This window comes from Clinocottus analis, unplaced genomic scaffold (assembly GCF_023055335.1).
Source record: "Clinocottus analis isolate CAN_PGR_092001 unplaced genomic scaffold, fCliAna1.0.p SCAF_13, whole genome shotgun sequence".
NCBI lineage: Eukaryota > Metazoa > Chordata > Actinopteri > Perciformes > Cottidae > Clinocottus > Clinocottus analis.
Genome location: NW_027175854.1, coordinates 6,616,511 through 6,633,313, shown reverse-complemented (window position 1 = coordinate 6,633,313; position 16,803 = coordinate 6,616,511). Strand labels below are relative to the sequence as shown.

The 16,803-nt window shown below is 44.2% G+C and overlaps 1 protein-coding gene across 2 annotated transcripts in view; it reads left to right on the top strand.

Moving 5' to 3' along the window:
* Positions 1-2,996: 2,996 nt before the first annotated feature.
* Positions 2,997-16,803, top strand: part of palm2akap2 (PALM2 and AKAP2 fusion) — a 68,530-nt gene continuing 54,723 nt past the window's right edge. For both annotated transcript variants that reach the window (XM_068573407.1, XM_068573406.1), the window contains exons 1-2: positions 2,997-3,267; positions 12,005-12,056. In XM_068573407.1, coding sequence (XP_068429508.1) covers positions 3,224-3,267; positions 12,005-12,056 — 96 coding nt within the window. In that variant the 5' untranslated portion in view covers positions 2,997-3,223. The remainder of the gene's footprint in view (positions 3,268-12,004; positions 12,057-16,803) is intronic.

Sequence of the window (16,803 nt, the reverse complement as noted above, 5' to 3'; positions counted from 1 at the left end):
AATGTGCTTTCTGGTTACCAGCAACTTCACAGTTGTCACGGTCTTGGGTTTGGTTTAGTGTGCTGTTGTCTTATTTTGACTTCCCCTGCCCCCTGTGTCCTCTGTTCACTCCACTTCCTGCCTTTGTCGGTTTTCCCGCCTTTTTGATTGTCTGCCCCGCCCCTAATTAAATCCTCCTGTGTCTAATCACCTGCACCTGCTCAGTGTATTTAAACCTGGTTGTCTCTTGTCTCAATGTTGATTCATCCGTGTCTTTCCCTCAGTTAAGGTTTTCTAAAGTGCCTCTTCTGTTTTATGTTTCGTCCGTTCTGTGTTTCCTTCTGATTTTTTTATATATTTTTTGCTGTTGCTTCCCCCGTTGCCATTGTCACCCTAACCCTGTCGTGACAACAATGGGTTCACGCACAATATTTCCATCTTTGAGTGGTTTTTAGTCAATAAAGAATCAGGAACAAACAAACTCCTTCCACTCCAAAGACTAAACACACCATGTGGTCTATTTCGGCACTACTAGCCAAAGTCAGATTTTCATTTTCTTTAGTTTAATATACCACAAGATGGCAGTACACCCCATATTTAAAAAAAAAAAAAAAAAAACTTTAGTCGCAACCACCATCCCCATACTGGATTACACACTTTTCCAAGGCATAACATTCTCTGATTGCAACTCAATGAGGCACTATATATAACTTCTTTTTTTTTTTGCATTATTTAATTGAAATGAACACAAATTGTCCAAATGGACAACATTAAAACTTCAAAAGCAATCCACATTTGTCAAACAAATATGTTCAGTCAAAGGAGATCCTAAGCAAGTCAGTTATGAGGGTGGCATTATCTATTTTTCATTATCTTAGTGAGAATCCTTTTTATCCACAGATCTGGAATGAAGACGCACTGGATAACATACACATGATCAGATGTTAGAATCCCGACACATAACTTTATGCGGTCGGCACGGGTCAGTGTGGAGGGGTGGAGGATGCATGTGTGATGCCCATTTAAGGTCGCTACCTCGACCTGAAGAGCAGCTGAATAACTGGCATACCGAACAACATGATAACCATGAGCTCTCAGGGAAGAGAGAGAGCGGGAGCGAGCAGAGGGAAGGCAGATTAGTCCGGAAGAAACAGACTCTACAAGTGTAAACAGCTAAATGTGGGACAGGCAGGAATGTGAAATGCAGAGGCACTGGGAGATGTGACCTTCACTTTGTCCTTTGAGCCTGGGAATGACATGTGTTCTACTCTAATACTCGTACTAAACAATAAAGAATGAATCAACTGGTTTGATTTGCAATATTGGGCTGTTACAATACAATTTCAGCATTTAGTTAGTACTTTTTTTTTGGTATATTTTCAATCTAATTGCATTGATTTGTTGCTTCGAAAATGTCCGATGAGCCTAATGAACATAGACATAAGTAAAGTACTCTTTATGCGGGTTCTCCCTTCTGTATATCCCAACCTGGTTGGACTGATTCATCCCCCGTTTGTACACTTACGAGTCTGAAGAGTCCGACTACAAGTTCACTTCAGAGAAAACAAAGGAAGATGATAGGAATTGAGGGGGAAGGAAAAGAGAGAAGAATAATGATGGAGTGAAGACGGTAAAACAAAATCGAGAAAGTAGAAGAAAAATGGGTAGGGAAAGAAGAGAAAGATCAAAGAAGAAAAAAGACACAGGAAGGGCAGAAAGATGGAAGGAAAAGGGGATTCGGGCTCTCCCCTCCAGTCACTGCTGCTAAGTACTCAGCCAGCAGTTTATAGATCCAATAAAAAGTCAGCTGAGCTTCTTGTTTGGATAAGTAACTAGACTTAACTGTTCTCATTGTACTGCACCTGCAGTAGCAGCTGGATTTGTGTCTCTTTTATTTTCGGTATGCCAAATATACCGTACCATCAGCTAACTGTGGGTGTTGTTTATTCACTTTAACTCTGCTGGTCCTTGGATGATTGTGCCCAACTTGACATCCCCGCCACGTTTGACGACGACCGTTCATATGATGTCATCAGTCAGCTCAAAATGCAGGCAGGAACATATTGTTGTCGATGGATTGCCATCAGTGTGACAGAATATCTGGTCATGACCTCATAAATTGGAGATATCGGATGGTTCAGGCTACAGTCCGGGAAAAGACAGATCATCATTCAGCACGCGTTATCTTTTAATAGACTATACGCTGAGAATGCAAATTTCTCGCCAGAAGATCATCTGCAGAGTCGCCGGAATCCAGCTGTGAAAATCTGGCATGTCTGACGTCAACATGACAGCTCCAACTCCATCTGCATGATTTCAGTCTGAGAGTGCAGCCCTCCAAATCTGTAGGTCCGTGGTGACGTGTCCCAATTCCTGCAGACTTGTGTAGCCGTGGTCAAACCACGATTGTGAGGGACTGTTTTTTTTTAGGGTTTTTTTTTAATGATAATTATTTAAAATTGTTTCGAATAAAATCACACATCACTGACAGGCTTCTTGACAAATCCTGATCAGTATCACTCAGTCTATCCTCCATACCTCCATCCATTTTCTGTTATCCCGTTTAAAGTTGCAGGACACCAATTTTTTTTTAACAAAGGAGCTCTTTTTGAGGTATCATCTGGCTCTTTAAATGAATCCCTCTCCACTCTCAGAGGGGAAAGGTTCTCAGGGTAGCAGCAGGGAAGAGACACGTTGGCCACTCCTTTCATTATCCTGTAACTCCCCCAGGGCTCTCTTTCTCTCGTTGCCGTCCTCTGCTCTCCATCCGGCTCTCTCGTCTCGGCCATCTCATCCTCCTTCCCTCGCTCTCATCGCCATCACACTTGCTCCCATAGTTACCGCATCTTCTTACCTACAAATCCCTCATCCCTTTCTCTCATTGACATCATCACCTGGACATTTATACACCACTCTTTCTCTCTCTCTCTCTCTCACTCACACACACACACACACACACACTCTCTCTCACAAGCCATCCCCTCCTGCCGGCAGAGCAGGTTGATGCAGGAGCGGCGGCGGCAGCAGCTGCTCTGACACATTCTGGCGTGACAAACACACTGAAAAGACAAGAGGAACGAAGAGGAGGAGGAGGAGGAGGAGATAAGAGAGGAAGGGAGGGGGAGAGGAGGAGGAGGAAGAAGAAGAAGAGAGAAACGAGGTGGACACAACTGTCAGAAAGGACAGCGGTGGACAGGAGAAGGCGAGGAGGAAGAGGGGAAGGAGAGCGGAGGGTGTTGCAGTCATGTCAGACACACCTTTGCAGAGGAACGGCACAGCAACGGCCCCGTGAGTAGCAGATGTTCCTTATCCCTTTTTTTTTTTGGTTGTATTTCCATCTATCTCTGCCTCAATCTCTCCCCTCGCCTTGCCTGCATCCTTTCACCTCTCTCTCTCTCTCTCTCTCTCTCCTCTCCATCTGACAGACTGTGTTGTCATGGGAACGGGAGCTCCGTCATGGTGAGGCTGCTGCTCAGTCATGACTGGCGAGGAGACCCACCGTACATCTTGTACACTCCTCCCTCTACTCTTTCCTCCCTGTCGCTGTTTTCTTCACACACACCCTCTCGCTGCAAAACCTCTCACCTTACAACACATCATCCCCCTCATGGCTTTACTCTCCTCTTTTACTCTTCTTTCTACCTCTCTCTTCTACTCATCTTTTTACTGAATCAGTCTTGCAGTCCTTCCTTAATATCTCACTGTCGCAGTTTTTATAACCATGGTACATACTGTGTGTGTGTGTGTGTGTGTGTGTGTGTGTGTGTGCGCGTGTGTGTGCGTGGTGTATTTCAGCATAGTCAATGTGGAAGCTGCAGGCTTGGGCCAGCCTCTGTGTTCCAGCACAGTCCGCCATGCGGCAGATCGTTTCTTCCTGTGTGCGAAATTTGTGTGTCTGCTTGTGTGTGTGTGTTATGTATGTGTGTGTGCGTGTGCATGTGTGTGTGTGTTCATGTATCTCTCCATGAGAAACAAATGTCCATGCAAAGACAGAAAGACAAGTCGCTCTGTGATATGTCATTTCTAGTTTTCTCATCAGGACAGCGTGAAGATCAACCTAAAAAAAACGGACTTGCATTTGCATTTGTGACTAACGGATAAAATCAGAGCAAGACAACAACAAGCAAACACTGGCAATGCGTCGAGAATCTTTGTAACTTTGGGGGGGGGGTCTGGATTAAAAGAAATGTGCTGCTCAGCTCCTAACTGTCAAGTATTTGATGATGTGTCCCACAAGTACCAGAGAGGCACAAGATCAGCAGATTTTCAAACCAATCCGACCTGCAGCTGCATCTCCAGACTAAGAGTTCAGATTCTTTACATATCGAAAAGGCCCAAAAGAAAACCATATCAGTAGAAGATAAGAGAAGGACCCTTGTTTTTCTACAATACTTCTGTAACATTTGTGCTTCCCAATACGTTACAATAAAATACCATTGCTGTACTGGCCAAGTGTGATACTTTTCTTTGAAAACTATGATTGCAAGTGCGTTCAAAGACAAGATGTCTCTGTTTTCCTCTTCCTTCAGTTGCATGTTGTTTGTAGTCTCAATGTTGCTAGGCTAAATAACAAGTACCGGCGTGCATTTCTACTTTAGTCAGTCATAAAACTTTGAGTTTGACAGTTTAATTGTGAGTATTCTGCCAGCTCATGTAACGAGGAGAAACGAGCGCTCTATCGACACAAAATGACCTGGAGAGGTCAGTCTAAAATAAAAATGCTAGCAGTCCAGTGAAGTCGTAACGTGGGCCAAGAATTTAGCTTCCCTGAGCGATAAAGTTAGCTAAGCATCATGATTGAGACTCCCACACTATGAAGCCCACGCACAGGTGAGCCACAGTAACATGTGACTGTTGTGAAGACAAAAGCTTTGGGAAATAATCAAGCAGCTGTTTATTCCTGAGTCCCATTGACACACAGAAAGCACTGATATTCTTTTGTGGCACCTGAACGTGCTCCCATCAGCTGCTAACATGACTTAGTGTGGAGAGAAGTGGTGACGGTGATGCTGAGCACGGATGCAGAACAGGAGAGTGGGAGTTGTTCTTTACAATTCCAAGCGCAGTGGGTGTTTTGCATTCTGCAGAAGCTAAAGTTACAACGACATGGAATTCTAAAATTCTTGACTTATCATGTTTCCTATTTGACCGTGTGATGTGCTGATGGGTTTTTTCTTGAAATTCAAGAAAGCTAGATAGAGTCTTGTCAGTCACATCTGCAGCTGCTTTGTTTTGGAGGCATGTGCAACTTGAATATCCTATTTATTTGGTATTATACATATATATTATATACAGAATACACCCTCCAGATGTTGCAGATTAGGGGATGCTGAGCGGTAAGACGGTTTGAGTGATGAACAACTTGTTCTGCTGCGGCTCACCTACAAGCTGAGAGTCTCAATCAGCTGTCTGAACGCCAGTTTGAGTGACAGCTCGTAGTGACTTCTGCGTCCCTTGTGAGAGCCGCGCCCATGAAGCGGTGCAGGGGAGTGTGAAGCAGACACTCCTCCCTGATGCATCAATAGTTAATGTTTTAATTGGGACAATGAGACGGCGCTGTCGTGATTTAGTCGGTCCATCACAATCCTATCTTCTCTTTGCTCTGTCTGTTTTTCCTCTGTGCTATGGGATCATTTTTTCCTTCTTTTTTTTTAAATCAGCATATGCAGCGTGCTCTCTCTGGGTTGTCCACTGAATCAGCAGAAAGACAAGGTAGTATTTGTGGTCATGGAGAGAGCGCAGACACCACAATGGCAGATGGCCCATTCTCTGCTGCTATTTATTGCACACTCAGGGAAGTCTTACAGGAAAGAGGCTCTCAATAGTAATAGCTTGAATTGAGCAGATCCACTTCTACTGAGAGGCAGAAGAGCAAGGCTAACCGCCATATTTCCATTTTTCTATCTGTCATTATCCATTGTTTGGTCTCATTTTAAAACAAAGTACAGTTTGACGTCTTGAGGGTAGTTTAATAATGGATTAGTCAGTTATCAACCAAAGAAAATTACTGAAAAATGGCCACTTGGCTCCCAAGGGATTTTGATGAGCATGTTTCATTATTTGGGGAAATTTCCTTGGCTAAATAATTAACGATTAATCAAAACGTAGTCAACAAATTGATTGGTAATGAAAAAAATTATTAGTCTCATCACACGTAGTCCCCTGTGTATGTATGACCCTGAGGGCAAGTTCACAGGGTTGTGTGCGTATTACTGAAATGATATGATGACACAATAGGTTGTTTTTCAATTTCCATTTCGACTCCATAAAAAGAAGAACTGTAAATACTAGACAAACGATGGAGGAGAGTGAAAACGGGAGCAGAGGAGCAGAAAGAACGTGCTGAGGTGGCGATAATCTCAGTGTCTGGAGGCCAAAACATCTGCTTCTTATCTACAATGCATTTTAAGATGAAAATGATTAAAAGCTACTTTACTCAATAATGATTGTATTTTTTTAAACATCTTCTAACTGCATGCAGACTCACGTGCATGTACTTTATTTTCTTTCAATATGAAATATTAAGAATTAAAGCCAGTGAGAGAAATATAATACAGCAACAACAGACTGAACTGCACACAAAGTTCAGCACTCTTAACCATATGAAATGTTAATCAATATGCTAACTAAATCTCCATTTCGATCACTTGGTTAGTTATTTGGTCAATAATAGAGACCCTGTATCAAAGTTCTCTCTAATTTTTTTCAGCACTGAGCAATATTTTTTTGTTTCTGAGCGCACAATTCAGCACCGTGAGCAACTCACAACCACCAAGGTCCCCCTGAATGAGATTGCCTTGTGATTTTACTTTACAAATTCAAGGATCTCTTTTTTATAGCCATTTGAATATTGGAAATTGCGACATTATGAATACCATTAAGTCATTGAAGCTGACTTTGAAGTCACTTTTCTCAAAAACTGTACAGTAAAATCTCAAAGCCATGGACATGTGAATAGCAGAGGTCAGCATGAACAAGGCTGCATTGGAGCTTCACTTTACAAGTTTAAGGATCTGTTTTTATAGCTGTTTGAATATTGAGATATTGGGAATTTACATTTGAATGCTTTTTTTTGGCTATCTTAGCCACCGTACACCACCATACCGTAACACCAGGAATAGACGGTCATTTATGTTCATGAGCGCTGGCAGAGGTACAGAGACAGCGTGTCGAGAAAGGGGATGCTAATTGGCCAAGAAGACTCAACACGTCACACCAAATATCTTCTAATTGTGGAGATGGCTCACTCCTATCTCAGAAACACTGGCACAAAAAAATATTTGAAACCCCTGAAAAAAAAAAACGTTTGTGCGGTCTAAAAAATGTGCGGCAGAGGGAACACCGCCCTGTGTGTTGCTACAGAATGTAGTTGCTCCTGACACAGTTTAGGTTTTTTACAGTTTTTTTTTTTAGAAGCTATCAGTTTCTGTCTTTACATTGAAAATAAAACAATCTGCTTTGTGTGGCTGCAGCAGACTGAACTACTGAAGTGGAGTATAAGTTAGAAAGAAAGATGTCTGATGAGCTGCAGAAAGCCAGTGACTTCCAAAAGTTCAATCATCGTCCAACTTTTCGGCAAGGCTCGCCTGGACAATTTAGTTTTGTTGTTATATATTTCTGACCAATCTTGCCGTGGAAAAATAAAGAAACTTATAATTAACTGTGTGTGCAGACAGACAGACAGACAGACAGACAGACAGACAGACAGACAGACGAGCAGACGGGCAGACAGTGGGACACCCAAACAAAGCTTAACCTCCCTCAGTGATGTATAAAATATGAATGAGATCAACGTCTGGCACTCACATAGCCAGAAATATGTCTGTTTGGGTTACTTTCTCTTCCCCACAGCCCCCACCCACTTCTCTCTCTCTCTCTCTTTTCGGGAAGGGGGGGGGGGGGGGTAATTGAATGGGAGTACAAACACACATGTATAGTCTGACTTACGCTCTTTGTCCATATTTTCTAATTCCCCCCTACTCACCCTTTTGCATGTTGTTATATATGTGTGTGTGTGTGTGTGCGTGTGTGTGTGTGTGTGTGTGTGTGTGTGTGTGTGTGTGTGTGTGTGTGTGTTCCTGCCTCTGGTCCCACATCTGGAGGCCATTACCTCTGGGCCGGGATGATGGGGGGAGGCGGGCCAGGGCTGGCTGTGCAGTGAGGTCATTGCGTCGTCGTGGCGATGCAGAGGAACAATGATGCTGTTGTCTACAACGACGACCAACCAACACAACTGACGCCAGAATTAAGGAATCGGAGGGGGAGGGGGCCTGCATTTTAGGAGGTCGAGGAGAGAGTTAACAGAAGCGAGGTACAGCAGGAGTAGAGCAGTGTTGAAGTAAGTATGCTTTGTGAAGTCAGCATCACGACGCAATCGGTGTGAATCCAGATCAAACAGAGACGGGCCAGCAGTCCGACGGTATGAAGTCAGACAGCTGCAGAGCTGAGCCTGGTTTTATAACATAAAGTATATGTCGCTAACCCAAACAGGTCACGCTCTACAACCTGCATGTCCCCGCATTAAAGATGGAGCCCCAGGGGGAAACAGTCCAGTTTCTATAAGTTTGTATATATTAAAGCTGAACCACAGTAAGCCTACATGTTGTGTTTAACTTGTGCAGAAGAGGATACAATAATTCCCCAAAAAATACAGAAAAATCAAAGATAACATAAGTTATCGCTCATCAGTGCTTTTTGGAAATACTACAACAAGCAATGGCTGTTAGGTCCGGACGACGTGAATGTTTGTCACATGCAAACTATCAAGTGAGGGAAATTCCAAGAAAGAAATTCAAACTTAACCTCTATGAATTGTTTGGCCATTTTATGGCAGCGCAACAAGCAGCAAAGACAACTATATGTGTGTTTTGTCTCAAGTCCCGAGAGAAATATCTGGCAGTAAATGCTTCACATGTTCAGCTCATCAACTGACTTTGTCTGTCTGCTGTTTGGTGGTTTATGAGAGCTTTGTCACTGAAAACACAAAAACAATGAGCGGAAAGACGTTTAAACGCTCCACGGAGCCGAGGGGAGGGACTCCTCTCTCACACGTGTGCAAGATATTGATAGTGCAGCTTTGAACAGCACCGATTTAACTTGTCAGGACGCAAAAAAAAGTGAGGTCTAAAGTGTCAAAAAGTCTCATGATACAACGTCTCCTCAGCTGAAGGGTTGCACGGTCAAACAGAGTCAAACAGCGTCGGTTTGTCAGCTTGAGCTGAAACAAAAACGAGGCGTTAAATACAACAGATTAAGCCAAAGCATGTATAATTTATATTACATATGTTCGACAGTTCATTCGTTTGATAATGCCATTCATTTGAAAAGGTTTGGTTTTAACGATTGTGTTTGTTGAAAACTTCAACGTTCATAATATGTGTAAACTTCATTAAAAAAAAACTTACTCAAAAACTCAGAATACCACCGATATCGGAAATATTGAATAAACAAAATACATGATTACTGCCCTGTGCAAAAGGACAACATTTGCAGTAGATAACAAATGTCAGCACTCCTAAATCCATATCTGCAAGCCTGTGCATTGGTTTTGGAAACAATAATAACAACAACTTATGGAAGCTGAGGGGCTGAGAACGACATCTTTCTGATTTATTTTCTTTCTCGTCTTTCAGCTGCTCAGGGGCTTTACGGGACAAATGCTCTCCAGCTGCAGTTATTTATTGTACACCTTTTTTTTCCTCTTTCTCTTGGAGTAATGCGGAAGCTGTTATGTCAGTGTGTGTTTTTGTGAGTGTGTGTGTGTGTGTGTGTTTTTGTAAGTGTGTTGCATGCTTCTGTATTCCCAAAAGAGTTGGCAAAGACCGCGGGCTGCCGTTTCTCCTTATAAGGATGTCTGCTTTGTGGAAGGAGGGATGGAGAAAGAGGAGGACAAGAGGGAAAAGAGGAAGAGGGGGAACAGAAAGTGTGAGGAAGAATTCACACAGATGGGAAGGAGGGACATGTGGACGACGAAGAGGAACGGGGTGTACGGAAGGAGAGGATGAGAGGAGTGGGAAGGGAATCAGGAAGGAGACAAGGAGGGATAGGAAGAAAAATGAAAAGAGGAAGGATGGGTGGAGGAGTGAGAGTTGAAAGGGAAAGAAAACACAAGAAATAAGGAGGGATGACGGGCCGAGGATGCAGTTAAGGGAGAACTTGATGGATGTGAGGAGAAAGTGTTGGATAAGTGAGACAAATGTTGAGAAACAGGGCAGCAATGCAGCAAAGGAACGAGGGAGCAAGAGGAGGAACAAAGTGAGGGTCTGTAAGGAAGGATGGAGGAAGGAAAATCAATGTTGTTATAAGAGAATAAAATAATAAGGATTAGGATGCAGAAGAAGAATGCATGAAACCCATGCAGGTGAAACTCAAGAGTTAAAATGGGGAGAAACAAAATTGGAACACAGTTAATGACCCATTTACACACACACACACACACACACACACACACACACACACACACACACACACACTGCTTCTTTCTGTGTGTGTGTGTGTGTGTGTTTGCACTTGAAGATGTGTCTTGCTTTTTAAAGAGTTGTTTTTGGTTGCCGTTTGTATTTAGAACGATGTTCCATTGATGTTTACGAAGTGACACAATTATGGTCATTATTTTTTTTTTGTCTCTCGCCTGCTCTTGTTTTTCTAAAGTAGAAGACTTCTACTGATGTCTCTGCTATTGAATGAAAGGAACTTGAATAAATGTATGACCGGAGTGACCAGAAATAGAACCTGAAGAGTCAGCTGAAGGAGTGTGTGTGTGTGTGTGTGTGTGTGTGTGTGTGTGTGTGTGTGTGTGTGTGTGTGTGTGTATGTGTGCGTGGGCGACATCGCTGCATGCACTCTCATAGGATTGCATTAATAAAAGAGCAGAATATATGGAAACAATAGTAACGCGCTAAGTACTAGTTTGGGCCTTTTGTCTCGGTTGGCCTGTGATTGGCAGCAACAAAAGCACTCGTTGGCAGAGCAATGGCTCTCAGCAGCAGCAACTGGTTGCAATGAATAATTGTGTAAGCAGATGTTTAATTGTGAGATATACTTTCTTGACCATTGAGCAAATAAAAAACGTACCACTAAAATCTGTGAAACTTCTTTTTCCTATCTCACCTGCAACAAATAATGATGTCGTTCCAGATCATTTTTTGATTCGCCTCCTGCTTTGAGCCCAGAAGTGAGTGATCAATGTTTATGATAGAAGGGAGGTGTATTTCTATTGATGTACTGATTTATCAAAGTAATAATTTGCCTTAATCCATGGCGAGGAAAAGTAAAGCTGTGGGACTGAAAATGTAGGACAAAATTACGGAAAAGAAGAGTAATTTACTCTTCAAACTGTTCCTGTCCCATTCCCCATAGTCTCACCCCAGCTTTCAAAGATGACAAATGACTCCTCTCCTTCCCTTTTTCCTTACTTCTGCAAATCTTCTCCACTCTTCCTCCGACGTTCCCTCGTTCCCTCTCTATCTCTCCCTCTCTTCTCACAACCCCCTTTACCTTTGTGCCATAACTTCTCTCTTCCTCTGCTTCTCTCTCTCCCTCTCAGCTGCTCCTCCCAGCTGTTTAATCACACATGGCTCATGCCTAAAAAAAAAAAAAAAGGGAGAGGGAGGGAGGGAAGGGACAAATGGGAGGAGAGACGGAGCGCAGAAGAACGAGTGGGTGAGAGAGAGAGAGAGAGAGAGAGAGAGAGAGAGAGAGAGAATGCGAGCAGTGGGCTGAGTGTGAGGCACATGGCCAGTGAATGAGAGATCTTTGCTTTCCCCTCAGTGTGAGCTCCTTCTCCCACTGTCTCCTCGCTCTGGTTGGATTACCGCTGAGGAAGGACCTCGTCTGGATACTCCTCCTCCTCCTCCTCCTCCTCCTCCTCCTCCTCTGCTTCACTCTTCCCTCACTGCTCCACACTTCCCTTGCCCTCTCTGCCTCTCTTATCTCTCTCTGAGGGACCCCGGGGCTCTCAGTCGTCCCAGATCTCACGTCTCTTTCTCCTTTCGCCCCCCTCTCCCCTGCTTCCCCCCCCATCCAGGATGTCGTGTGAGGAGGCTCAGCTCCACAAAGAGAGGCTGCAGGCCTTGGCGGTAAGTGATTTTTAAAACTGTGTGCCTTTTTTTGTTGTTGTTTTCTTTGACCTTCCGTCTGTTGTTGTTGTGTTTCCCGCCCTCGTCTCACCTTGACGTCATCTCTTTCTGTCATTCACAGTACAATGTCATGCCAAACTGTGTTCGTCTCTCTCTGCCTCTTTCCTGAGTTCTCCCCCCCCCCTTCTCTCCTGTTCTCTACCATGCTGTCTCCGAACTCCTCACATTATCCACTCGCGTCAGTTCAAACACATGTACAGAGCGGGCAGAAGAGTTATCTGCTTGTGTCTCTTTGCCCCGTGCCAAAGTTCAAGTTTATCGAACTGTGCCGAATGAATTCCTGTGACGTAAACGGTAGAGGTGCTACACGATCACAGTGACCCCGTGGCTGTTAGTCCCGTAAGTGTGCAGCAGCAAACATGAGGTGAAGATGAATTAGACATTCAACAAGTTAGCTGGCGGTCAACTACCTGGGAGATACTGACCAAAGTGACAAAAGCTTGAATAAATGGTTGCATGTTTTAATCACAATTGCATTATTGTTTAGTTTAAATAAAAGATGAATAAGCTTACCTTGTCGGGAGCCCTATACTTCATGACATCATCGGCCCGCAACAGCCTCCCTCTTTCACTATCCCTTCACTATGTCCTAGATGCTGCTGTGTTTGTACATTTTCATCTTCCTTCCATGTCTTTTTTTGTGTAAACCAACTCTGAGGAAGGTTGGTGGAAAATCTGTTTTTTTGTGTGTGTGTGTGTGTGTGTTTTTTTTTCTACTTCTTTTTTGGCCAGATGTCTGAGATTTTTAAGGTGTTCGTGCTTTTCCAAGGTAGCATGATCTCAGCCGCGAAGGGGTCCAGAATACGTTCCGACAATCTCCGCCATGTTTCACGATCACGGAGGCATTTGTTGAAGCGCTCGGCTCGCTACTGATAGGACTTCAGAGCAACAGTTAGACCTGGATTCACTGCCTGGGACTAAATTTGGCGCCAGCGAGCAACCACAGCATACCACACACACTCAAGACGCACAGAGGCACAGGAACACACAGACACACACACACACACACACACACACACACACGCATTCATACGCACAAGTGGGGTGAACAGCAGCAACAGCAGCAGATGGAGAAACTATTTTGGCCACGTCGAAACATGGCAGCCGTACCAGGCTGCATGTACTTAAACCAGTCAGGCACTCAAGTAAAAAGAGAAAGTGGAAAGTTCTGACAGTTTTGAGCTGAGAGGAACAAGCGTTTCTGTTTCTTGCGTCATTCTTGCATGTGTATTGGACAAAGCTCTGGGTTGGAGGGAATCATCGATTACAGTATCGCGTAAATGCGTTTTGCTTTGGCGCACCAGGCCAAAAATAACAACAAATGTCGCCGAATTTTCTGGCGGCAGCTGTCGTGCCGCTACGCTGTCTCGTCTAATTCTGTCCTGAAGTACAATCAGAGGTCCTGCTGGAAGTGCCAAGAGCCCCGGCACAAAGCAAAGTCAGTCGCTGAACGCAAGTAAAAGTTTGTCTCCGTCAAATGAGCATCTGTCTCGTCTCAGCTCCGTGTGTGTGTGTACACACACTACATCAACGACAATAAGGGGCACTAATAGCCCTCAAGCCCTACCAGGCACTTGAATAGAGCAGCGTTACTATTACACTAATAGTACTCACAACCCTCTGAGGCAGCTAAGCGCTCTGTAAGCCACGGACTCAGCCAAACAACGCGGGGCCAGTGTAAATACAGAAGCTGGACAAAGTTTTCCAGAGCGTCTCAAAGGGAAAGGGAGAAGAATCCTATAAAACCTCTTTTGCCTGCCAATCAAAAGCAAGCGTTTCTTAATCCGTAGGCCGCTTCAGCATATCAGAATCCCTGGATTAAAGTCATTCAAACTGGTTTATATGGTGTTTATGATATAATATATAATGTCTGACTATTCTGAAGAAGTAGTACTGAACTCGTGTAGAGAGGTGTACAGTATAGACACACACACACACACACACTCACACACTGGCTCGGGTCTGCAGCTGACATGCTAATGATTTCATCAATAATGAATACTCCGAGACCTCATCAATACTTTAGCAGATCTCGAGCCAAATTGGAAGCTTCCGCTAAACTCCGAGCCAGAGGTCGGTCCAGTCCTCTGTGCATCTGAGGCGCCTGAACACACCACTGCTAAATGTCACACTGATTTTAATTAACGTGTCATTTTGACTTTGATAGCTTTGAGTTCTTTGCCAAGCTTCATTTAAGGGCCCCGATCGGAAGATAAGCAGCGTCAGGTAGCAGACAGACCAGTCTCTGTTGCAAATAACACGATGATGACGGCTGTGTGGCTCATGAATAAAGCACGGCCATAATGGCTGTGAATCACCTTTCTTTTCTTCTTTTTCGGAGCTTATCAAAAGGACAACATACCTATCTGTTCAATCACAGCGCTCAGTCACAGTGTTGGGAAATTACAGAAAGTCTTCTTTACGATTGCTCAAATCACATTGTACAGGGACTTATGTGAAGGTGCCTGCAGTCTGTCTGCTCGCTTATGATATAATCCCTATATATGTGACTTTTTTTCCTGTAAGCACTTTTTTTTTATTTCTCATGAAATATTGAAGGAGCAAGAGTGCAGCAACCCCCGAGTGGCATCTTTTCCACTTCTGCACAGTTAATGTACCGTCGGTTTACTGCATGCGTTCGTTTCCCACCATATCTTTTGTTAAGCTTGACTTAACTTAGCTCGCTCCTGTCTGTGACTTCTGTGAGCGGGTCCGTGTTAATCATTCAGGGTTTTAATCAAAGCGTTGATTAGTCAATTGGCACGTTTGTCCGCGACACTTGCAAACAGACAAAAGATTCCCACAGTCTGACAGTGATTACGGCCATGTCAGCTGCCAGCGGTGCGGGTTTCCATGGTTACTAATTGGCCAGATTAGGGAGAAGTTGTGATGTCATGTTGTTAACCCCAGACCTGTAATTGGTATATTATTAACATGTAATTACAGCCAGAGGATGGAGTGCAGCTTGGTCCGGGTTTCCCCCCAAAACCAGATAACGTGCGTGTGTGCGTGTGTGCGTGCGTGCGCGCATGTATGTTTATGTCTGTGTGTGTTCTGAAAATGTGTGTGTGTTCACCAAAACCCGGTGTGCGGTTTTGAGACCAGCCAATGAATGGTGAGTGCTTCAGCGTTCTAATTAGCTGTTGCCCTTGTGGCCTGCCAAAAGGCATCGGCGTGGCAGAAATACATACACTAAATTGTGTGTGTGTGTGTGTGTGTGTGTGTGTGTGTGTACCCATTCACTGACGTCTTTGTACTGTCTGTGACATGTATACACAGATGACATCAGCCCTTTGGACTCTCAGCTAACCCGCCAAAACACACTCACTCATTCACACACACCCACACACACACACACACACACACACACACACACACACATTAGACCGAAGATTGTCTGGGGCCAAGTCTAAGGGGAATTAGGAAGTGGTCCATGAGGATTGATATGATGGCGCTGTGTGTGTGTGTGTGTGTGTGTGTGTGTGTGTGTGTGTGTGTGTGTAGGTGTGTGTGTGTGTGTGTGTGTGTGTGTGTGTGTGTGTGTGTGCGTGTGTGTGTGACTGCTGCAGAAGCAAAAAATTAACTTTTAGCTCAAAATCTAAATCTCTGTGCCTGTTGTTCAAGGTTGTGCTCTTTTTTAAAAACCACGCAAGACTAATGTGCAGTTTTTAATGGTTTTATCACCCACAGTTTGATCTCTTTGGGTGATCTGTGTGAAGTAATCAAGGTCGTTGTGGAAGCTGGTCTCTGGTGCTCTGGATCCACTTAGTGAGGTCTGACAGAGGGAAGTGAGAGGGGCAGGGTGAAGGTCGGGGGGTTCTAGCTAGACCTTGGCATGCATGAGATTTGCGACTGTGGCATGCAGCGAGGGCCGGGGTAATGGGCTGCGTTAAGAGAGGTAAATAGAGTGGGGGGCTGGGCCAGCCTGCAGGAATGTCTAGTTTCAGTTTGTGCAGTTGACTCATAGGTTGACATATTGGCAGCATTTAACACTTGAAACCGATACGGACAATATTGATTCAGGTTGCCAATATGCGGCCGCTTTTCTACTTTCGGCTTTAGGCTGTGAATACAATTCTAAACCTGCTTACCCCTTTTTTCTGGTTTTACCCTGCCTTTGGGGTCCTGTTGGTGTGAGTGTACACAGTATACTCATCTAAAACTAGTCAAACTTTTGAAAAACCTGGAAGGACATGTAGCAGCTCTTTTGATGTAACTGCTATTAGGTAATGATGAGGTAACACAACTTTCAGTCCCTGGATAGGTGCAGCTGATTCAAATCTTTCCCGCCTGCATAACAGATGTTCATCATCCTTTAAGCTTTCGTTTAGTTAACACCAGATCTGGCTTATTTGATCCAGTTGGCAAAAAAAGGGTTGCCAGATCAACCCTCGTCTGCTTCCAGAAATACTGCATATGCAGATGGCACAATGACACAGCTGTTGGTTTATGATAAGTCACTGGAGTCGCTGCGTCAGTTTCAGTATATAGCCAGGTCCGACTGCCAGTCCGCGATTGCTCGGAAGGATTCCTGAATTCTGAAGGTTTGGAATATTTGTGGCTTTTGCCAACCGCCATCTGAGAAGATTGGTGTCCTGTAGAGGCAGGAGAGGATATAGGTGGCCAGTGGAGGCTTGGTTTATGGTCTCCAGCACTTTATGGGGGTGGGGAGTGTGCTCGGGGCAAA